This window comes from Ascoidea rubescens (assembly GCF_001661345.1).
Source record: "Ascoidea rubescens DSM 1968 unplaced genomic scaffold ASCRUscaffold_3, whole genome shotgun sequence".
In the NCBI taxonomy this organism is placed as follows: domain Eukaryota; kingdom Fungi; phylum Ascomycota; class Saccharomycetes; order Ascoideales; family Ascoideaceae; genus Ascoidea; species Ascoidea rubescens.
This window is the reverse complement of record NW_017962915.1, coordinates 1,259,843-1,281,897: the sequence shown is the minus strand read 5'-3', so window position 1 is coordinate 1,281,897 and position 22,055 is coordinate 1,259,843. Positions and strand designations below refer to the sequence as shown.

The following is a 22,055-nucleotide window of genomic DNA, read 5'->3' as shown; positions in this document are numbered from 1 at the left end:
TTCTTTATACTAAAGAAATGTTATATAGTTGAGTGTAAATAGCTTTAATCTTTGCATTCAAGTAAACGAAAATGGGTTTTTTTACATGTTTCAACTCTCTGAATCGTTGTTTTGCTGCGTTTTTGAACTAGCCAATGATCGTTGAGCATTGTTTCACTCGAGGTGAAACCGGGCACGTGTGGCGGGATGGTAATTTTTTTTTTTTTTCTGAATATCTTACTTAAGGTTTGTTAATAAGTTATTGAGATCTTTATTGAAATAACTACTTGAAGTTGATTGTGTCAGATTAGTTGAAAAGATATATTTGCTGCTTGCAGTAACTTTCAATAGCAAGAGGACAAGATATATTAGAACCAAGGAAGACAAATGAGAGATCTTATTGTGTTTTCTGGCTCATCTCATCCTTTATTAGTGGACAAGATTTGTGCAAATTTATCATTAACGCCCGGAAAAGTTGAATTAAATAAATTTAAAAATGGCGAAACATCAGTTACAATAAAGGATTCTGTGCGCGAGAAGGATGTGTATATTGTTCAAAGTGGGAGTGGACATGTTAATGATAATTTCATTGAGTTGTTGATCATGATAAGTGCGTGTAAAACGGCTAGTGCAAAGAGAGTTACGGCAGTTTTGCCATTGTTTCCCTACTCCAGACAGCCAGATGTGCCATATACCAAGACAGGAGCTCCATTAACTTCAAAGCCCAAGAGTGAATATACGTTTGAGAGTGTGCCTGGAACACCTCGACCATTTAGCAGTTCTAGATTTGGGATAATTGGAATGGGCAATGAATTTTCAAGTTCGTTGAGCTCAAATAACTATTCAATGCTTAGAGAGCCCTCAATTGAAAACAAGAACTTGAAGTTTTTATCCAATGGGAATGTGAATGAGTTGCCATCACCACCTATTTTCCATTTAGGAGCCCCCGCATTGACTTCATTCAAGACTAGTAATAGTAATAGTAACGGTAATAATAATAATAATAATAATGGTAATAGTAATAATAATAATAATAATAATAATAATAATAGTGTTGGAGGATATTTTAATAGTTATAATAATAAAACCATGGTTCTTCCAACCAATCCCAGCTCAATTTTTTCATCAACGTTATCATATAAAGAAAACAATACAGGGTATAAAGAATGGGTTGCACAAGCAGGGACGTTGATAGCGGATTTGTTGACAGTCGCAGGAGCAGATCACATTATAACCATGGATTTACACGATCCTCAATTCCAAGGGTTTTTCGATGTGCCTGTCGATAATTTGTATTCCAAGCCATTGTTGTCTAAATATATTATTTCTACTATTCCAAATTATCAAGACTGTGTTTTGATTTCTCCTGATGCTGGTGGAGCAAAGAGAACTACAGCAATTGCCGATGCGTTGGGAATGAATTTTGCATTGATTCATAAAGAAAGAAGAACTTTAGTTAATATCAGTGTTAATAGTAATGCCAATGCCAGTGCCAATGCCAATGCTGGTTCTAATTCTAATTCTAATTCTAATGCTAATGTTAATAACAATAGCGCTGGTAATAATAATAATAATAGTATTAATAGTGGTAATATTAATAGTATTAATAATGCTATCAGCGGAATTAATAGCGGAGGTAGTAATATTAATATGAGCAATAATGCCCAAATCTCAGCCAGCAGTACACCATTGATGAATGGAATCGGTGGGATCTCTCAGTCGCCTAGAATTCCCCCAAGTACTCCCTTACTCAATTCTTATACATTTTCCAACAACATGAATAATCAATTGACCCAAAGTCAACCAGTTTTAGTGGCCACCACAATGTTAGTGGGTGATGTTAAGGACAAGGTTTGCATAATACTAGATGACTTGGTGGATACGTCATACACTATCACGAGAGCATCCAAGTTGTTGAAGGATCAAGGTGCGAAATACGTTATAGCTATTGTGACCCATGGGATTTTTTCGGGAGATGCTATCAACAGAATCAAGAAGTCGGCGATTGATAAAATCATTGTCACGAATAGTGTTCCCCAAGAAGACCACTGGAAAAGACTAGGGCCTGATCTGTGCGAGGTGTTGGATGTGAGCAGGATCTTTGCTGAGGCCATTCGAAGAATCCACAACGGTGAGTCTGTGAGCATGTTGTTTGACCATGGATGGTAGATGGTCTGTTCAGTATATATTTTGTTGTATGTCTTATCTTATCGTGCCCTATCTCATCTCATCTCATCTCGCCTTCTACATATATCCCACTCTGTATCCCACACCGACATATGCTCTTTGTTGTGCACTTGCAACGCGCATTGCTGGGCCCTGAGCCGCCTCCCATTCGCTGGCCAGTTCCTGTGCTGCTTCTACTGCTTCTACTGCTGGCGTTCATTCGCCCTCCACTTCCTTCAGCCGGCTTCTCTCTTGCTGCTGCGCTGCTCTGATTGGCCTGTGGCTATTCCGTTCTGCGTCCTCGCAGCCGGGCCGAGCATCGGGAAGACCGTGTTGCAAGCGCAGGGGGAACTGCAGCAGCAGAGGACGCGCCTGCCGGTGTTTTATAGGTTCACTGCCCGCTGCGACAGGGGCTCTTTGGGTTGGGACGCCATTTCGGTCTTGGCTGGGCCCTGAGGAAGAAGAAGCAGCAGCAGAAGCAGCAGCAGAAGCAGCAGAAAAAGCAGCAGAAGGAGAAACAGCAGCAAAGGCTTCTGCTTCCTGTGGAAAAAGAAAGCTCGTGCTGTGTGTTCTGCATGCATCAGCGATCTATGACTGGGAGCACTCAAAAGTGACACAATCAGTGAAGACGCTCTCACAACGCACTGATCACCATCACTGTCTCCATCAAGCAAAGACAACTTTTCGCACTCACTACAACTGCAATTTCAGACCTGTTTCAATCCACTCCTTCTTCTCGTCAATCTCTCACAATACAACCCACCTCACCTCCAAATTGCCCCCAATCATCCACCTTTTATTTCGACTTGTTTGCTTTTTTGCCTTTTTCCATCAAAGACACTTATCTTGGACGTTTTACCTTCTAATTGCTGTGTTAGTCTGATTATTTCCACACTAATCCTCTCCAGAATATCTATCATTCATTTGAGTCCACTCTTCAATCGTTCTTTCTACTAACTCGCTGTCACTTAGGCCCCAACATTATTCTGTTCACCCCAAACTTTCTTCACTTTCCTCACTCGCTTCTCTCTCTCTCTTTACCAAATTACGTCTTCTAACACAACGCATTTCTCCTAGTATAAATAGCCTTGGTTTTTCCTCCCGGTTTCTGTTCCCTTGCTATACTCATCTATCCAACTTTGCTCACTACTTTTTTTGTCTGCCTATATTTTTTTCCTCTCTTTCGTTCTTGTTTTTTCTTGGTTTTCTCTTTGTTTGTATAATTCTATCAAAAAATAAAATTTAAAAAAAAAAAGAAATATAAAAAATAATAATAATAGTAATAATTAATACCTAACATTAACCCCATTTTCAAATAATGACAATCAAAAAATGCTCTTCCTTATCTTCAAAATCAATTAATATTAACTCGAACTTATCAAGATTATCAATCTTAATTTCAATCATACCGAAACTTACAACTGCCCTACCCATTGCAATTATCCATGAGCTTACAAATAAAAACAATGATCTACATTACAATGAGTTTCTTGAACAGGAAACAGTCACAGTTGTCCCCGAAAGATTCTACACAAATGCTATGATCTCCATTTTTCTCGTCTTTCTAGGTGGTATCTTTGCTGGTCTAACCTTAGCCCTCATGGGCCAGGATGAGGTCTACCTCAAGGTCATCTCAGAATCCGGTGATATCTCTGAAAGGAAAAACGCTACCAGAGTCCTTAACCTCATCGGAAAGGGCAAGCACTGGGTTTTAGTGACCTTGCTTCTCTCAAATGTCATTACAAATGAAACCCTACCTGTTGTTCTCGACAGATGTCTCGGTGGTGGTTTAGCTGCTGTCATCAGCTCCACTGTCTTGATTGTTATCTTTGGTGAAGTCATCCCACAGTCGGTTTGCGTCAGATATGGTCTTCAAATCGGTGCTGCTTTTACTCCATTTGTCTTGGGTCTAATGTACCTTCTCTACCCAATAGCCTACCCAACTGCTCTCCTTCTCGACAGAGTTCTCGGTGAAGACCATGGTGTTATTTACAAGAAAGCTGGCTTGAAATCTCTCGTCACTTTGCATCGAACCATGGGTGTTGAACGACTCAATGACGACGAAGTTACCATAATCTCCTCAGTTCTAGATCTAAAGGAAAAACCTGTTGAATCAATCATGACCCCCATCGAAAACGTCTACACCGTTCCTGCTGATCAAATTCTAGACCAGAAAACCGTTGAGGAAATCTTCAACAAAGGCTTTTCCAGAATCCCCATCTATCTCCCAAACGAACCATCCAACTTCATTGGAATGCTCCTAGTTCGTGTGCTCATATCCTACGATCCAGAGGATGCTCTCCCTGTCTCTGCCTTTCCATTGGCCACTCTACCTGAAACGCCTCCTGGCACTTCCTGTCTCAAGATCTTAAACTACTTTCAAGAGGGAAAGTCCCACATGGTTGTCGTTAGTGAAAGTCCCGGTGAAACCACTGGTGCCATTGGTATATTAACACTCGAAGACGTCATTGAAGAACTAATTGGTGAGGAAATCGTTGATGAAAGCGACGTCTTTATCGATATTCACAAAGCCATCAAAAGAGCACAGCCCGGTCCCTTATCAAGACGCCATCTAACTCAGTACTACCATTCACTATACACAACCTCAACAAGAAACTCCTTTGACGAAGGCAGATTCAATTTCGATAAAAATTTGTTACTATTAAAAGCTGATAATGATGCAGATTCTAATAGCATCAACAGCATTCATAATAGTAATAGTAATAGTAATAGTAATAGTAATAGTAATAGTAATAATAATAATAATAATAATAATAATAATAATGAAAATCTTGAAAACAATGATAATGAAAATATTGATAATATCGAAACTAAAGACTTGAAAGATTTAATTTCAATTCTAAATGATCATATTGATCACAACAAATCTAGCATTAAAGATAATAAAGATAGTATTATCACTATCAATATCAGCGACATTAACAATGTAAATAACCCCAGCGTTAACCCCAGCTCTAACACTAACACTAACGCTAATATTCATTTGAAATCACCAATAATTAAACCAAGCAATTTGGCTAGCAATCCACTACAAACTAGCAAGAAATTCATTTCAATTAAAAATCAAAAACAGCTCCTCAATAACCTGGCACTAGCCAAATTAAACAGCGCTTTAAACACTTCTAACAAAAACCGAAATCAAAATCTTTCTGTTGATAGTATCATTCAAAATAACAACAATAATATTAATAACAAAAGTAACAACAAAAATAGCATTCAAGCAGAGATTAAATCCCCAGAAGAATTGAAAAAAATTAATGATACTCATAATCTTTCTAATAAAGACTATGGCGGTATTCATTTTAGTGAGCAAGATGCAGTTGATAAGTCGAAAAAACTATTCTCAAATAATTCCAAGAAAAATGAAAATGAAAATGAAAATGAAAATGAAAATAAAAATAAAAATAAAAATCAAAACCAAAACAAAGATACAAAGATTCTCATCAACGGTACTGACCAAAATAGGGAGATTCATAATGAAAAAACGCCTTTATTAATTAAAGCCATTAACTATAATAACGATAACAGTGATAATAAGGATAACCATAATAGTAGTGCTTATAATGAAAACAACTACAATAACAACAATGATACATTGGATATCTCTAAATTGATGAATAGTTTGAATGCTAATTTCAATGAGGATAACGAGCTGTCGCAATCATTTGTTACCGGTGGATATATTGAGAGTATTGTTAATGTCAAGGGTATTAATAAAACTATTATTGAAGATTTGAGTGAAACTGAGTACGGCGATGAGTACCAGCACAGCTTAAAGTACCATAAGCACCATCACCACCATCACCACCGAAACAGAAACCTGGGCAGCAGCAGCGAAAGTAGCAGAAGCAAGAAAAACCGAAAGTCCAGGAGAGCTAAAAGCCGGTCGCAGCAAAGTTTGTTGAACGATGAGAACCATAGCGATTCCAGTCAGCACAGCAAATCGTCAGTTTCAACTGGGCTGAGCTCTAGCTCTAGTTCGACCATTAAGGGATACTTGAACAAAAGCAGCCAAACTCAGTTGGTGAACACTTCACCAAGCAGTAGTGAAAGCAAAACTGGAAACAAGTAGTTTATCAGTAATTTTTTTTACTTGTGTATTGTTTTTATTACTATTTTTTTAAACCAATAGTGTGCACTTTTCGGAGTGGTTTTAAATAATTGTCTATTTAATTAATAACGTTTCGCTTCGTGCTGCTGGATGATGGACCGCAGACAAATGCATACCATTGCACCACGGCGTATGCTTGCACACAGCTGCATCCTGCATACAGCATCACGCGGCATCTCGCAACGGAACGGATGTGGCAGTTCCGCCGAGTCTGCCGCTTTCGAACGGAAAAATGGTGCCGCGCTCCGGCCGTGTGCCGGATGACTGTGGAGCGTCCGCGGAAGGCTGCGGTTGCTCTTCGCCTTTATTCGTTAACACAACTGCTCTGTTCTCTGAAGTCTCCAGCTCCCACAAACAACAGACACAGCTCTTTCCTCCACCACACTGACGACAAGAAGCTGAGTCGAGCTCTCTTTTGCTGTCTCTGCTGCCTGTTTGCCTTCTCTTTCTGCTGCTTCTTCCCAGCGTTTTCCACTCCCGCTTGGACATTTATCTCTTGTTTAATTGGTGCTTTATCTCCACTCTTTCCACACTCAACTGCCATCACCAACCTCGTCTTTTATTTTCTTCCATCTTCTTTTATTCATCCCTCCAGTGCTGCTCCATAGTGCAAACCTCTCTGTTTCACTCTTCAATTGTCCCTCTGTTCTTTCTTCTCTGACTCTTGTTATTCATATTATCCATATTATCCAGTTTATCCACTTTGAGCTTCTCCTTCCAGCTTTCGCAATCCACCACTGTTGCTCGACTAATTCATCAGCACTTCACCAACACTTCACCAACACTTCACCAACACTTCACCAACACTTCATCAGCAATGGCCTCCAATATTCCCAACAATACCTCTGCCGGTCCAAATGCTGCTACTACTGCTGCTAATACCAACATCGCCAGCAACGCCAACCAAACCTACTTGAACGTAAACTCGGTTTTGATGAATCCATCTCTTTCCACCGGCGTTCAATCAATAATGAGCGAATACTCAACAACTTCAACTATTTCGCCCAAGTCAAATGCTAATAGTAGCACCAATTTAAACCAATTCTTTCAAAAAAAGACTTCTTTTAATTTTGATTCAAAAGATCAAAGAGATTTAAACACCTCTCAGCTAATTGATCAAAACTCTTCCCAACAAAATAACTCAACAATCTCAAAAGATAACACTAGTACTAGTAACTCTACTACTAGTAACTCTACTACAAAAAAATTAAATCTATTCAAAAAATCTAAAAAACACAAATTCAGATTATTTTCCTCAAGTGAAAAGAGATCAAACTCGAACACTTCCTTAAATTCAATCAATCAATCTACTAATAATATCAACAACACTAATACTATTAATAATAACATTCTATCTCCGAAAATTAGTACCTCAAGTCAACATTCAATCCAATCTACAAAAAAGAAATCATTTTTCTGTTCAAATACTAATACTAATAATAATAATAATAATAATACTAATAATAATAATAATAATAATACTAATAATAATAATAATAATAATACTAATAATAATAATAATAATAATAATAATAATAATAATAATAATAATAATAATAATAATAATAATAATAATAATAATAATAATAATAATAATAATGATTCTCCTTATCAAAACTCAAACTCATTTACAAACTCAGTCAATCTTACTCCTAAAACTTCAAGATCAAGTGTCACCTCTCTTCAATCCCCCTTAAATAATTTAAAAATTCTAGGTTCAAATAACAACATCAGTAATATCAATAATAACCATAACAATAACAATAACAATAACAATAACAATAATAATAATAATAACTCCTCAATCCTCAATTCTCCAATCATTAAACCAAATAGCAACAATAATCAAATAAATCAAACAAAAACTAACGACAACCTCATAATCAATACCCTCTCCCCAAACTCAACCTTTTTAAATCATAACCAAATTTACCAAAACAAACAACCAAACCAACCTCAACTATTAACCCAATCAATCTCAAACCAACTAAACTCAAAAAGATCTTCAAATTTATTATTCAAACCTTCTTCAAAACTAAACTCAAATCACACTCATATTCACAACCACAATCTATCTGCTTTCCACAACAAAGTTTATAGCGATGCAAAAACTTTCAATAACAAAGTCTATAATGATACAAAAACTTTCAACAAACATATAGAATCAAAATTACTTAAAAAGCACGAGGAAATTCACTCCAGAGCTTCACAAAAACATCACACCTTAAAAAGATTCTTTAAAAAATCTTCTAAACCACCAAAGTCTCCAGCTCAATCATTAAAACATCCTCACGCCTCTCAAAATCTTCACAATAAAGACTCTTTCCTCAACATCAACAATAACAATACACAAAACAATAACCAAAACCAAAACCAGAATCAAAACCAGAATCAGAATATCTTTTCTCAACTTCATTCTCAAATTCAAAACCAGAAAAAACCTTCATCTCAATTTCTAGCAACTCCTACTCAAGTTGAAACTCCCTCGAGAGACATCTCCGGCTACGAATCCTCTAGATCAAGTCAATCTCCAAACGATTCTTCTGCTTCAACTCAAATCGATGAATCAAAATTATTATTCGATGGCGAATCTGCCTCAGAATTAATTGATAAATATGGTATTCCTGGTAAGTTACTAGGTGAAGGTGCAGGCGGTTCAGTTTCTGTTGTCGAAAGACCTTCTGACGGAAAACTATTTGCTGTTAAACTATTTAGACCAAAAAATCAAAGAGAATCTATTAATGATTATAACAAAAAAATTACAAGCGAGTTTATGATTGGTTCAACTTTACATCATGAAAATGTCATTGAAACTTTTGATCTATTAAAAGAATCAAAAATTAAAATCTTGATTGTTATGGAATATTGCCCCTTTGATTTTTTTACAATCGTCATGAGTGGATTAATGGGTAAACACGAAATCTTTTGTTATTTCAAACAAATTCTTGAAGGCGTTAAATATTTACATTCAATGGGTTTGGCTCATAGAGATTTGAAACTCGATAATTGTGTTGTCAATAAATATGGTATATTGAAATTAATCGATTTTGGTTCTGCAATAGTATTCAGATACCCCTTTGAGGATGATATTGTAAAATGTAAAGGAATTGTCGGTTCTGATCCTTATTTGGCCCCAGAAGTTTTAACCCAAAGATATTATAATCCAACTCCAAGTGATATCTGGTCTGTTGCAATTATTTATTGTTGTATGATCTTAAAACGATTCCCATGGAAATGTCCCCGATTAACTGATAGCTCTTTCAAAAATTTTGCTACAATGCCTGATAATTTTGATCCAGCTATTAGAGATGAGAATGGAAATGTTATTATTCCCAAATCAAAGACAAGAGGCCCATATAAATTACTACGTCTTTTGCCACATGCTTCAAGGGAATTAATAGGTAGAATGTTGGATTTAAATCCTGAAACAAGAATTACCTTGAAAGAAGTTTTTGAAAGTGAATGGTTAAATAACATTGATCACTGTCATTGTCACGCCTCCATAGATACTGATTCAGATGAAGAATCAGATTCAGATGATGATAATAGAGTCCTTGAACTAACAGACGACACTGATTTTGAATCTGATCCTCTTTCAATGCATAAATTATCTAAAAAATTGTCGAGAAATACAAAAGGTCTTACAAAAGATGATATAAAATTTTTGAAAACTTATTACAAAGGTAAAAATCATAGACATCATTTAATAACCGAAGATGATCTCAATAGAATGAAAGCAGAAAAGGCAGAAGCTGAGAAACGAAGAATTGAAGAAGAAAGGCAAAGACAACAACAACAACAACAACAACAACAACAGCAGCAGCAGCAGCAACAACAACAACAGCAAGTCATGGATTCCACTGGTTCCACTGGCTCCACTGGTTCTCCTAAATCAGATGATATAAATCAAATTAAAGAGAACCAAGAAAATCAGGAAAATCTGCCCGATAAGAATGATCATACTTTAAACCAGGATAGCCAACCAAAATCAGATCAAACAAATCAAAAAGGTCAAGATATTGGTGAGAATTTCAATAAATCATCAAATGAGGATTCTGTTTTTACAAGGTCAACTAAAGTCAACACTTATCCTTCAAGTAGTAAATTGAGTTCAGAGAAATTTCAATAATGAATATACAATTCATGTTTTCATTATGTTCATTCTTGTAAAATTTGTTTAGTTCTGATTATAATGATTTTTTTATATGTCACTAATTTTTTTTTTTCTTTAATTTGGATTTTCAAATTCTTGATTTTAAATTTTTTTTTTGATATATTTTTGATATATTTTTGTTTTCTTTTGTTCTATTTTTTTTCCATTTTCTTGATTGTTTCTTTAATAACTGCCATTATTTATCATCTATTTTTGAGTTAATGTTCAAAAGGATTTTTAATTAAATTTCTCAACAAGCTTTTCAATTAAATTTCTCAACAATCTTATCAACCAAACTAGTACCCATATTATTTTGTTTTTTTTCTTAACAAAAAAAATCATTTTTTATAGTATTTTCCAACACTGTTTCTGATATATATATATATTTTATATTTTATTTACTGCAATTTTGTTTATTATTTCATTAAAATGTTTTTCTTTTGATTTTCTGTTCTATTATTATACAGTACATATATACAAATACATATAACCATTAAAAAGTGTGTATTTTGATCAAGTTGGATTGTTAGTGTTTGTAGGAGTTGAAGAATTTGCAGGAACCCTTACATTTTGTTTGCTGGGCCACAAACTGGGTAAAGGAATCAATTGGAATCTTGGTTCAACACATCTTTCAATGAACCATCCTCTCAATTTTTCCTCAATCAAATAGCCGATTTTAGGAACATTTTCTAATTTGCTCCTCGAACCAATTAAGGATTTAATTTGAAACTCTAATCTATAATCTTGAGAGAAAAAAAACATTAAAGCAGCACCTCCTGTGAATTCTGTTTTGTCCTTCTTATCCTTTTCGGATTTTCTTTGGTTATATAACTTCAAGAATTCATCATCTGAGGTAGAGATTAGGGAAACAGATAAACAACCACTGAATCTTACAATTGAAACTGACAACGCAATTGGCAAGACAGCACTCATAAATTTTGGTTTGTTAACTAATAACTTGGTTTCAATACCTAAAGTTAAAGTATCGGATAAATCAACATCAATTTTTGCTTCTAGGTTTTTATTTGGTTTTTCTAATATTCTACAATTTGAAAATATCGGATAATCATCACCAATATCAATTTCAGTTATTTTAATCTTGTCTAACCAATCAGGAAGAGCGTTGCTAGAGCTCTTATCGGATAAGATTTCATCAAAAGAGTTGATTAAATTGTTTGACAATAAAGCCTCATCCCGAAATTGAGAGATTATTTGAGCAACTAGAACATTAAACCAGTCAAGTGATTCGGTTGGATGAGAATTGACATCATAATAAGTTTTTTCTAAAATCGAAGCAATTTTTAAAGACAAAGTATTTGAGTTCTGTTCATTTGTCTGCTGTTGTTTTCTTTTATTAGTTAATGATAAAAAATTTATCGATGATCTTTCATTAACCTGGCTTGAATTCTTTTTGGGAATTGAATCTGAAAAAATAAAGAATTTTATAAATAATAGCAAAACAATTATCACACTAAGTTGACCCAAAAGTAGACCTTGAGTAAAACTGTAGAAATTAAAACCGGTCTTGGGTAAGTGAACCTGAGAATTGAATTGTGAGTTTTGCAAGTTGAGGAAATTGGATGTCAAGTCAACTAGTTTCTCTTCCACTAGTTTGTTGATCAAGTTATTTTGAAGGGATAGTTGTTCAAGTGTTTTAGTTTCAGCAATTTCGATATTATCTAAACCGGTAGTTTCCTCTAAATGGTCAGAATCCTTATTATTATCAATGGTTTGAGCACCAACACTACCGATAGTACTGGTGCTGTCAATGTTATCATCCAAAACAACTTTATTAAGCTGGATTTTTTGAGCATCCTGAGTATCTGGAGTATCTGGAACCATTTTGAACAATTTTGGTAAGAAATATAATCTCCACCAAAGAATAAAACAGAAATGATTTGAGTTGAGAAAGCAAAACCGTGCATTATAATGTATTTAGACGTGTATATATGCATAATATACTTATCAATACATATAAGTACTTATTGCACATGATTTAACAAACATTACAAAATTGCGTATTCTCGGATAAGCCGTATATACGTCTATGGTTACGAAACTGCTACAATTTCAAATATTTCAAACACTTCAAACATTTCAATAAACCACTGTAATTTAAAATTTTTATTATTAAAAAGTGCTCAGTTGAGCTATTTGAACCCACAAATCAGCTATTTATTATATCAACAATAATAGGAAGCTGAAGAAATAAAGACACTACTATTTTACAACTTAATGAGCAATGTATCTAAATTTACAATCCTGTTAACACGCCAAATATTTCAAATAAACTAATTTATTTGAATTTGATACCTCCATCATTTTCATGCTTGATACTGTTAATTTCTTTCGATTAAGGAATTTATCAAACATTCCAAATACAGCTGTCTGATGATTATCAATCATCAATATATCTTTAGATGAAGTTTCTGTATTCTTTAAATTAAAATTGTTTATGTTTATATTAAATTTAAGAAGATAGGATTGATGGTCCAAATCCACCTCAATTATGTTTTTATAAAGTTGATCTTTTAAATCTCCAGAATACATATGATAAATTTTATGTAAATCATAAGATTCAGTCTTAGATTTTAAATATCTTTTTGGCAAGTTATTCCAGTTTGGATATCCAAAGCAGACTGTAATATCCTTTAAATGTTTGCATTGCTTAATTACATCTTTCCAAATGCATCAGTCTTATCGGTATCATGGAATTCTGTGTTATTAAATCCAGAGACACCATCAACAAAAAACTAAAAATGCTCTATTTTGTTTGAGTTCTCTAATAGTTGATTTAGAATATAAAATCTATTCATAGCTTCTAAATCTGTGAAAAACAATCTCAAAATTCCGCAAAACCTTAATAATTTAGACGTAAATAAATGCAAATAATTGAAATAAATCTTTAAAAATGATTGACTATTGATATGGTACAGATTAGTCAATATTGTATCTTTGAATAGTGATAATAATGCTAAAATTTTTGTTGAATTGTTATCTGATAAACTGAATAACCACAATGTCTATTGGTAATTTGTTGATTTAAAGACAGATGAATGAATGAAAAATGGGAACAGTACTCAGCATATCTATATATCTTATAATCGAGTGGAAGCATACTGGAAAACATATCAATGGATATAATTTCGTGTTCAATTAAGTGTTGTTCTGAGGAATATATCCTATGCAGATGCTGCACCTTCAATAATATCAATGGGTCAATATGAACTTGGCTCTATTATATTCAATGAATAATACATAAATATCAAATCGATTGTTTAATCTGGGATTATCTCGTTGAAATATAATACTGTTCAGAGGTGATACCATCTTTGATTTATCAACACAATCTACTTGAATCGGTGCTTATCCTGACCATATTAAACTAAACAAGCTTTGTAGAAGGATTATGAAGTTGATTAAAAAGTGTTTTTGCTTTCTATTGTAAACTCTGTAAGAAATACACTGGTTTATCTGGTTTCATTTTATTATCATTTTGCTTACAACATTGTATGTTAAATTCAGACTTCATTATTATAACGATAACAAAGCATCGTCTACCCCAAACCCATTCATTCTTAGTCATACTGCTTGCATTGCACTCTCATTTCTGGTCTTGCCATAGCATTGGCCAATATTCAGGCTCAATTCCAGAACGTGAAGTGATAAAACATTTCTGTAAAAACACTCAAAGTCAAAATAACAGCTTTGAAATATCCACCACAAAGGATTCAAACCAAATATGCACTAAAAGTGCCATGCGTGCAGATTTACGCATATACGCGAATAAAAAAGCGTTGTCTCACATGACTGCTTTCGTTTGACGTGAATCCGTTTTGTGTTTTGTGTGCGATTTTCTCCACAAAGCCATGTTTTCTTTGGAAATGTCCCACACCCAGAGGGGCCCTAAAACAGAAAAAAAATATTTATTTTTGACCAAAAAAATCAACTGAATGAAATTTCCATTATGATTCAAAAAAAAAAAGATCATTTAATTTGTATTTTTTTAGTTCTGAGTTTGTTATTTTTTTTCATAACCACAGGACGATCAGGAATTTTAACTTTTATTGTCCAATTGAATGCTAAGTTTCATGATAAATGGGTGCATTTTTACAAAAAATAGTTTTTTTTCTTCTCTTTTTTTCTAATGAGGTAGATTGAAAAATATATTTAGTCCAAAAGAGCTGCCATTTTTCTTTTTTGATTTCCTTTGCTCTTTTACTAAAATACAACAATACAATAATAGTGTTTTTGTTCTTTGGCATTTTATTAAAATGTCTATTCTGAATAATGCTAAGATGAGACCAATCCTTGCTCCATCCAATATACAGTCATCTGAACCAAGTTCTTCAACCACCCCAATATCGATTGCAAATACTGGCACAATTGAAAATGATCCAGAGAACCTATCTACGATAAACCAGCTTGATCTTAATAACGAACAATTACAAGTGTTGCAATGTCATTCTGATGCTCCAAACTCAAGACAAACTTTGAGAATTTGCTTAAATTTGAAAAGTTTAATTGACAAATTAATCTCTCAAGAAACTTATTTATCTATAAATATTAATTCGTTATTATCAAATTCAAAGATCATTCAATTAGCCTTGTTATCATGTGGTGGAAAAGGTGATGGTGAATCAAATTCAACTTCGAGAAAATATAGAGCTTCAATCATTTTTTGTCTTTTAATTGTTTGCAAATGGTATAGGGAAATGTCCTCAATTGCTTTACATGATTCAGAATTTTTGAATTTGAAAGCAAAATTTACAGAATTATTGGGTAAAAAAATGATTGGTCATTTTGAAAATGATGAGAAGTATCTTTTCATTAATATGCTATGTCATCGTTATGTTATTAATCTTAACAGTGAAGATTCTGAACCTATAAATGCTTTAGAATTGGCCGTTGATATGCACTCAATTTTATTTATTAGTTCTTCAGGTTATCAACGTTGTGTTAAATGGTTATGGAGAGGTTGGATCGTTCAATCATCTTATGACCCAACTTGTTATGTAATGTATAAAGATCTTGATAAAATCTCAATTAGAGCCCATTTTTCTCCGGAAAGAATCAAAGCTCCAAAATACCAAAATTTATTTGAAATTGTCTTCTCTTTATTCTATTTAATACTATTCTCCATTGTTTTGAATATTCACGACATTGATCCACAAATTAATTTTCTTGAAGCAGTTTATTATCTTTTCACGGCTGGTTTCATATTAGATGAAATAACTAAATTATATCATATTGGCTACAATTATCTTGGTTTTTGGAATGCCTTTAATGACACAATGTATACCATTGTTTCTATCTCGTTTGTCTTGAGAATAATGGCTGTATTATCAAAAACTGGTTCCAAACAGGCTTATTTATATCAGGAAGTATCCTATAAAATTTTGGCTTGTGCTGCTCCCTTTATGTGGACAAGATTATTGTTGTATTTAGATGCAGAAAAATTTGTTGGCGCAATGATTGTTGTTATTCAACGAATGATGAAAGAATCAATTTTGTTCTTTGTCTTATTATTAATCATCTTTGTTGGCTTTTTACAGGGCTTTTTAGGCTTTGATTCTGCTGATGGTAGAATCACTTTGACTCGATTGGTATTACATAAAATGGCTACAACTGTTATTGGTGGTGCTGATTTCGGTACTTTCGAAAGACTTGCTCCTCCATATTCAGGTATCTTGTATTACTTGTTTGTGTTTTTAATCTCGGTTATCCTATTGAATATTCTTGGTGCTCTTTACAATAGTTCGTATGCTCTCATTGTGGCAAATGCTACCAATGAATATTTAGCTTTGTCTGCTCATAAAACTTTAAGGTATATTAGATCCCCAGATGAAGATTTATACATTCCTCCATTAAATCTTATTGAATTTTTCTGCCTAACATTGCCAGTTCATTGGTGGTGCCCTTCATTAGTATTCGATAAATTAAATTATTGGATTTTAACTGTCTTGTATTCACCATTTTTAGTTATAATAGCTATAAGTGAAATTAAAGAAGCTAGAAGAGTCCAATATAACAGATTCAAAGGATTGGCTGATGATGCTAATGAGGTTGATACACCATGGGATTTAGAAGATGGCTATGAAGACAGCTATAAAGATGGGTCATTGATTGCAAGTTCAGGCATTATATCAAACACCTTAGCAATTAACCAAGAATTGAGAAATCAAAGAGAAGGTGAAAATGCGGACCCTGAATTTTTCATGAATTTAGTTCAATTTAATCAAAAATTAAATCACAATTTCAAGAAAAATATTAATAACAACGACGATATTATAGAAATTGACAACTCATTTGAAGATGTTAAAAAGAAAATGACCACCATGTCTGATCAAATTGAAAACATTGCTAAATTCAGCAATAAACAGGATGACAATGTAAAAGAACTAAAAAGCAAAATCGATGGCTTGACTGCTCTTGTCGAGAAATTGGTTGCCAATAAAGAATAGTCTTTGACTTGGCTTGGTTATATACACATATATACGAAGATAGAGATAGAGATAGCATAGTTAGTAAATGATTCCCTGAGATTGACTCTTGCACACAAGCTTTTGCATCGAACATATCTTGATTGTAAAACAGACTAAGAATCGACTCCTCCCTTGGTTCAACTGATAAGGGATTCAAAGCTCAGCTCATCGCCAGAAGATATTCATTTATGCAATGTTCCAATGCTGTTCTTGCTGTTCTTACAACCATAACTTATACCTCCACTGCTATCTGTTGCTGATCCACATTCCTCAGGGCGATGCAGCCTTAAGTGGAGTTTGGGTATTAATGTCTGGCCCTATTGGAATACGGCCCAAGATGGTGATAGAACTGGAGATTTGCAGAGTTTAGAGAGATATGGTGGATGGTTAAGATTTCTGGAGCTTGGGATACTGCTTTAAACAGAACTTACCATTGATATGCTGTAGGCCAATTGGAGTGCAAATCAAATTTCAATTGATCCTGAACTTGAAAAAACAGTTTGAATTTCAGGTTCTAGTTTTATGCAACCTCTTCTTTTTTACCATAGATTGGAATTCATACGATATTCATGTATGGCATGATCTGTGAATATATATAGCACCCAATCCCTCAAGAAAGCTTCTCTCCTTTCTTTTTTTTTTCTTTGATACCATCTTTGGTTTTTTTCTTTTTCTTAGGATTGAAATCAAAATCAAAATCAATATGACTTCCCCACAGCTATACGTTCACATCAACAACGAAGAATCTACGGGCTCTTCAAACCAAACGCTTCCAGCTCTCTGCTCAGTGCCTGCTATCGACCCAGAGCTTCAGTTGGTTTATGACAGTGAGGCAGAAGAAGTGCTTGATTTGTTTACAAATGCTCCAAATTCTAGACAAATTTTGAGAATATGTCTTAATTTGAAAACCTTGATCGATAAGCTAATTCCTGAGGACAAATACTTATCGATCAAACCTGCTACGTTGCTATCCAATAACAAAATCATGGGTGTTTCACTTAATGCCTGTGGTGGTAAAGGTAATGGGGAACCCAACACTTCATCGAGAAAATTCAGAGCTTCTATAGTTTTCTGTTTAATTCATGTTTGCAAATGGTACAAGCAAATGGCAGAGTTGACTTTACATAACTCAGATTACTATGTTTTAAAGTCTCAATTCACAGAACTATTGGCTAAAAAATTTGTTGAATACTTTGAAAATGATGAAAAATTCCTTTTTATCAATGTTTTGTGTCATCGTTATGTTATCAATCTTAACGATAAGGATACAAATCCTGCCAGTGCACTAGAATTAGCAGTTGATATGCATTCAGTTGATATTATAAGTGCAGCAGGATTCCAAAGATGTGTTAAATATCTATGGAGAGGTTGGATTGTCCAATCCTCGATTCATCCAACTTGCTATCTCATGTATAAAGACCTTGATAAGATTTCATTCAGAACACATTTCGACCCAGAGAGAATTAAAGCTCCAAGATACCAAAATTTATTCAACGTTGTTATATCAATCATCTATTTGACGTTATATACCTATGTGATCAACGTTCATGATACCAATCCTGAGATTAACTTTTTAGAGGGAGTGTTTTATATTTTCACAGCTAGTTTTGTTCTAGATGAAGCAATTAAATTATACCATGTTGGATACAACTACATTGGATTTTGGAATGCGTTCAATGATACCATGTATGGAATTATCACAGCATCGTTTGTATTGAGAGTTATTGCCATTTTACAAAAAGAGGGTTCCAAAAGAGAGTTTGAATATCAAGAAGTTTCATACAAATTTTTGGCACTAGCAGCACCATTTATGTGGATTAGGTTGCTCTTATTTTTGGATTCAAATAAATTCTTTGGGGTAATGATTGTGGTTATTCAAAAGATGATGAAGGAATCATTATTATTTTTTGTGTTGCTAAGTGTCATATACATTGGATTCTTCCAGGGATTTATTGGGTTAGATTCAGCTGATGGACACATTGAATCAGTCAAATTGCTTTTATATCGAATGTCACTAACAGCCATTGGAAGAGTTGATTTCAAACCCTTTGAATCATTAAATCCACCATATTCTGGGTTATTATACTACTTGTTTTCCTTCTTGATTTATGTCATATTATTAAAAATATTGGCAGCACTTTATAATAGTTCTTATAGAGATATTGTCACCAGAGCTAATGATGAGTATTTGGCATTAATGGCACACAAGACACTAAGATATACCCGATCACCAGATGAAGATGTGTATATTCCTCCAATAAATCTCATTGAATTTTTCTGCCTAACATTACCAGTTCATTGGTGGTGCCCTCCATTATTATTTGATAAAATTAACTACTGGTTTTTGCTAATAGTGTATTGGCCATTTTTGGGACCAATTGCGTTGCACGAGATTAAAGAAGCTAGAAGAGTCCAATATAACAGATTCAAAGGATTGGCTGATGATGCTAATGAGGTTGATACACCATGGGATTTAGAAGATGGCTATGAAGACAGCTATAAAGATGGGTCATTGATTGCAAGTTCAGGCATTGTTGCAAATACAATTGCTATCAATGAGGGATTAAGGGCTCAAAGAGAAGCAGAGAATTTAGACCCTGAGTTCTTTATGAACTTGGTTAAGTTTAATCAAACTGTTAATTATAATTTTAAAGAGAATATTAGTAATGATGAAAACAAGAAAGATATTGATAATTCATTTGATGATGTTAAGACTAAGATTAATGATTTGGAAACCAAACTTGACACTTTGACAGCATTGGTTGGCAAGTTGGTTAAGCAAGAGTAAATTGCAATGTTGCAAGCGTTATTGTATAACGGATAATAGCTAATAATTAATTGTTTTTATTTATTTATTTATTTACTCGTTTGTTTACTTGTTTAGCGATTGTTAATAAATTTTTTGTGGGCATATTGATTTTATTGAGGATAATTTCAAAAATAAACTCCAAAAATGAGGAAAATTATTAATATTCTGTGACCGCGAGCCAGCCATATGGAGCTCGTAGACCTAAATAGTAGCTATAAACTGTTGTTTAAGAATAACTGAAACCAACTCCTTAATTCTAAGCGAGGTTTAGGGAAACCTGAGCTTACAGGGAAAAACCTACACAAATCAGATACAGAAAAGTTTAGGATCTTAAGAGTTAAGGTCCCATGCCTTTTCTAAAAAACTAACCAACATTTTGAATCCTTTTCTTGTACCTAAAAGATGCTTGATTTTAGGACCACTGTTCTTTATTATGTTTTGGAAGTGGCTATTGAAAATGAGGAAAATAATTGAAGATCGCAAACATGTAAGTATTTTGCACGTGCTCATGGAGAGACTTCGTGGCCAAGCTGGTTAAGGCGTGAGACTGTTAATCTCAAGATCGAGAGTTCGATCCTCTCCGAGGTCGTCTTTAATTTTTTTTAGTTTGGCTGAGAAGTAAAAGCAGTAAATTCGTCAAAATCAGGATCCGTAAACGTTGGTTTAATTAGGTTAATAGTGGAGATGATTGTTGAACTTGTTATTTTGGCACTAATAATTAAATATACTAAAGTCAAAGGGCAGAGTTTAAATTTTGAGATTTAAAATAAAAGAACTGAAGGGGTAACTTGATTATAAAGAGTCAAAAGAAAATGATGTAAAATAGTGTAAAATAAAATAAAATTTAGATAAAATTAGGATAAACTAAGACAGTTAAAATAAACTAGGATAAAAGCAGAGGTAGATAATAGTTGTATCAAAAGAGAAAAAAAAAGAAAAAAAAAAAACGACCAACAAAAAAACAGGGCAAATCAATTGAGGATGGAAACTAACATTAAAAGAAAATGATAAATATAATGAAGAAATTTTGAATTGAAATAAATTTTATTTTTCTTTTGACATTAGACAATAATACAACCTTTTTTGTCATCGGATTGTTCTTCAGCTGCACCTTTGGGTTTGGCATTAAGAGCACATCTGGCAGCTTCAGTGAAGGCTTCGTTAACACCTCTATTTTTTTTAGCGGAACATTCCAAGTAACTTAAAGCACCGATCTTTTTAGCAACGTTTAAACCTTCATCGTAGGATATGAATTTCTTTTTTGGATCATTATTGTTGTTTGAGTTATTACTATTTGAATTTGGGTTTGAATTTGGAATAGTATTTTGATCGCCATTGATGTTATTAGTTGGAGTTGAAGGTGTATTTAAATCATCCTCATTTGATCTCAAATCACATTTAAGAGCAACAAGAACTAGGGAGACACCTTCACAGTGATCAGTTATTTCGCCGACCCATTTTGTTTGAACATTTTCCAAAGAGTCATAAGAATCGACAGAGAAGCAGAGCATGATGGTGTGAGTATCGCTGTAACTTAATGATCTTAATCTGTCGAATTCTTCTTGACCTGCGGTATCCCATAGGGATAGCTGAACAGGTTTACCATCAACGAATATATCATGAACATAATTTTCAAAAACGGTTGGTTCATAAACTTGGGGAAAGTAACCTCTAGTAAAGACGTTTAATAGCGAGGTTTTACCGCAAGCACCATCACCTAAGATAACAATTTTACGTTGTTCTTAATGCAAAGGGAAAGCAAGGGAAAAAAAATAGAAGAGAGTTAGTTTATGAGTATATTTATAATATTGATGAAGATTGTTAATTTTTTTTTTTATTTTTTGAATACTTGTGGTGAGTTTTATATTGATATTGATATTGATAAATACATACCAGGTTTTTTACCACTTCCACATAAAGGCATTTTTCAAAAAGATTATAAATATTGGTGATTTTATTCAAATTAATTGGAAATAAAGAAAAGTGATGTATCAATAGACTAGTGATAATGATATCAGATATTAAATATATAGTGAAGGCAAAGCAATTTAAAAAGACTATGATGAAACAAAAAAAAAACAGTTTTAGTATTTGAAAATTGTTGTTTCGTGGGTGTTTTATGGTTGTTACTTGGCTGCTGTAAAATATGTTTTATTGGAGCTGTTAATTTTGTTAATCTTTACAGTAAATTGATTGGAAAGATAGTGGGATACGAAACTAGCAGAACAACTGAGCAGGTTGACAGATATGTGGAAATTAATATGGTATTTTAAATTCTTAATAAGTAAAAATGAGATTTTAAACCAGAAATGTAGAGTTACTTTAAGTGGA

General features: G+C 33.6%; 9 protein-coding genes and 1 non-coding gene across 10 annotated transcripts; 8 read left to right on the top strand and 2 right to left on the bottom strand.

Annotated features, from left to right (window-relative positions):
• Positions 1-248: 248 nt before the first annotated feature.
• Positions 249-2,619, top strand: PRS5 (ribose phosphate diphosphokinase subunit PRS5). The gene has a single exon (XM_020192896.1). It carries the CDS (start codon positions 367-369, stop codon positions 2,146-2,148), a length of 1,782 nt encoding a protein of 593 aa, XP_020048966.1. The 5' UTR covers positions 249-366; the 3' UTR covers positions 2,149-2,619.
• Positions 2,620-3,463: 844 nt separating this feature from the next.
• Positions 3,464-5,227, top strand: MAM3 (Mam3p; the record flags this gene model as incomplete). The annotated part of the gene is made up of 2 exons (XM_020190357.1): positions 3,464-4,800; positions 5,107-5,227. Coding segments are annotated over 2 exons (1,458 nt in total), but the record flags the coding sequence as incomplete, so codon positions are not given.
• A 1,867-nt stretch (positions 5,228-7,094) lies between these two features.
• Positions 7,095-7,695, top strand: ASCRUDRAFT_74990 (uncharacterized protein; the record flags this gene model as incomplete). Its single annotated transcript, XM_020192895.1, has 1 exon — positions 7,095-7,695. A coding segment is annotated over one exon (601 nt), but the record flags the coding sequence as incomplete, so codon positions are not given.
• Positions 7,696-8,852: 1,157 nt separating this feature from the next.
• RTK1 (putative serine/threonine protein kinase RTK1) lies at positions 8,853-9,998 on the top strand (the record flags this gene model as incomplete). Its single annotated transcript, XM_020189742.1, has 2 exons — positions 8,853-9,768; positions 9,916-9,998. Coding segments are annotated over 2 exons (999 nt in total), but the record flags the coding sequence as incomplete, so codon positions are not given.
• A 504-nt stretch (positions 9,999-10,502) lies between these two features.
• MMM1 (ERMES complex subunit MMM1) lies at positions 10,503-12,375 on the bottom strand. The gene has a single exon (XM_020189118.1). The coding sequence runs from the start codon at positions 12,270-12,272 to the stop codon at positions 10,944-10,946; it is 1,329 nt and encodes a 442-aa protein (XP_020048962.1). The 5' UTR covers positions 12,273-12,375; the 3' UTR covers positions 10,503-10,943.
• Positions 12,376-13,751: 1,376 nt separating this feature from the next.
• ASCRUDRAFT_136976 (uncharacterized protein) lies at positions 13,752-14,322 on the top strand. Its single transcript, XM_020189117.1, has one exon. It carries the CDS (start codon positions 13,943-13,945, stop codon positions 14,252-14,254), a length of 312 nt encoding a protein of 103 aa, XP_020048961.1. The 5' UTR covers positions 13,752-13,942; the 3' UTR covers positions 14,255-14,322.
• A 583-nt stretch (positions 14,323-14,905) lies between these two features.
• ASCRUDRAFT_18311 (uncharacterized protein) lies at positions 14,906-16,693 on the top strand (the record flags this gene model as incomplete). The annotated part of the gene is made up of 1 exon (XM_020189535.1): positions 14,906-16,693. A coding segment is annotated over one exon (1,788 nt), but the record flags the coding sequence as incomplete, so codon positions are not given.
• Positions 16,694-17,618: 925 nt separating this feature from the next.
• Positions 17,619-19,703, top strand: ASCRUDRAFT_80110 (uncharacterized protein; the record flags this gene model as incomplete). Its single annotated transcript, XM_020194459.1, has 1 exon — positions 17,619-19,703. One exon carries the CDS (start codon positions 17,619-17,621, stop codon positions 19,701-19,703), a length of 2,085 nt encoding a protein of 694 aa, XP_020048959.1.
• Positions 19,704-20,239: 536 nt separating this feature from the next.
• On the top strand, positions 20,240-20,313 carry ASCRUDRAFT_t38. Its single transcript has one exon. It is a non-coding gene; the product is annotated as a tRNA-Asn (tRNA).
• Positions 20,314-20,671: 358 nt separating this feature from the next.
• Positions 20,672-21,982, bottom strand: RHO3 (Rho family GTPase RHO3). Its single transcript, XM_020192894.1, has 2 exons — positions 21,618-21,982; positions 20,672-21,465 (listed from the first exon to the last, which is right to left on the bottom strand). The coding sequence occupies exons 1-2, from the start codon at positions 21,646-21,648 to the stop codon at positions 20,786-20,788; spliced, it is 711 nt and encodes a 236-aa protein (XP_020048958.1). The 5' UTR covers positions 21,649-21,982; the 3' UTR covers positions 20,672-20,785.
• Positions 21,983-22,055: the final 73 nt, after the last annotated feature.

Excerpts from the sequence above, each read along its gene's own strand:
- ASCRUDRAFT_136976 (XM_020189117.1), top strand. The coding sequence starts at position 13,943 with ATGTTAAATTCAGACTTCATTATTATAACGATAACAAAGCATCGTCTA.
- PRS5 (XM_020192896.1), top strand. The coding sequence starts at position 367 with ATGAGAGATCTTATTGTGTTTTCTGGCTCATCTCATCCTTTATTAGTG.
- RHO3 (XM_020192894.1), bottom strand. The coding sequence starts at position 21,648 with ATGCCTTTATGTGGAAGTGGTAAAAAACCTG. Across the intron at positions 21,466-21,617 it reads TGGAAGTGGTAAAAAACCTG|AACAACGTAAAATTGTTATC; the intron begins GTATGTATTTAT and ends CTTTGCATTAAG.
- MMM1 (XM_020189118.1), bottom strand. The coding sequence starts at position 12,272 with ATGGTTCCAGATACTCCAGATACTCAGGATGCTCAAAAAATCCAGCTT.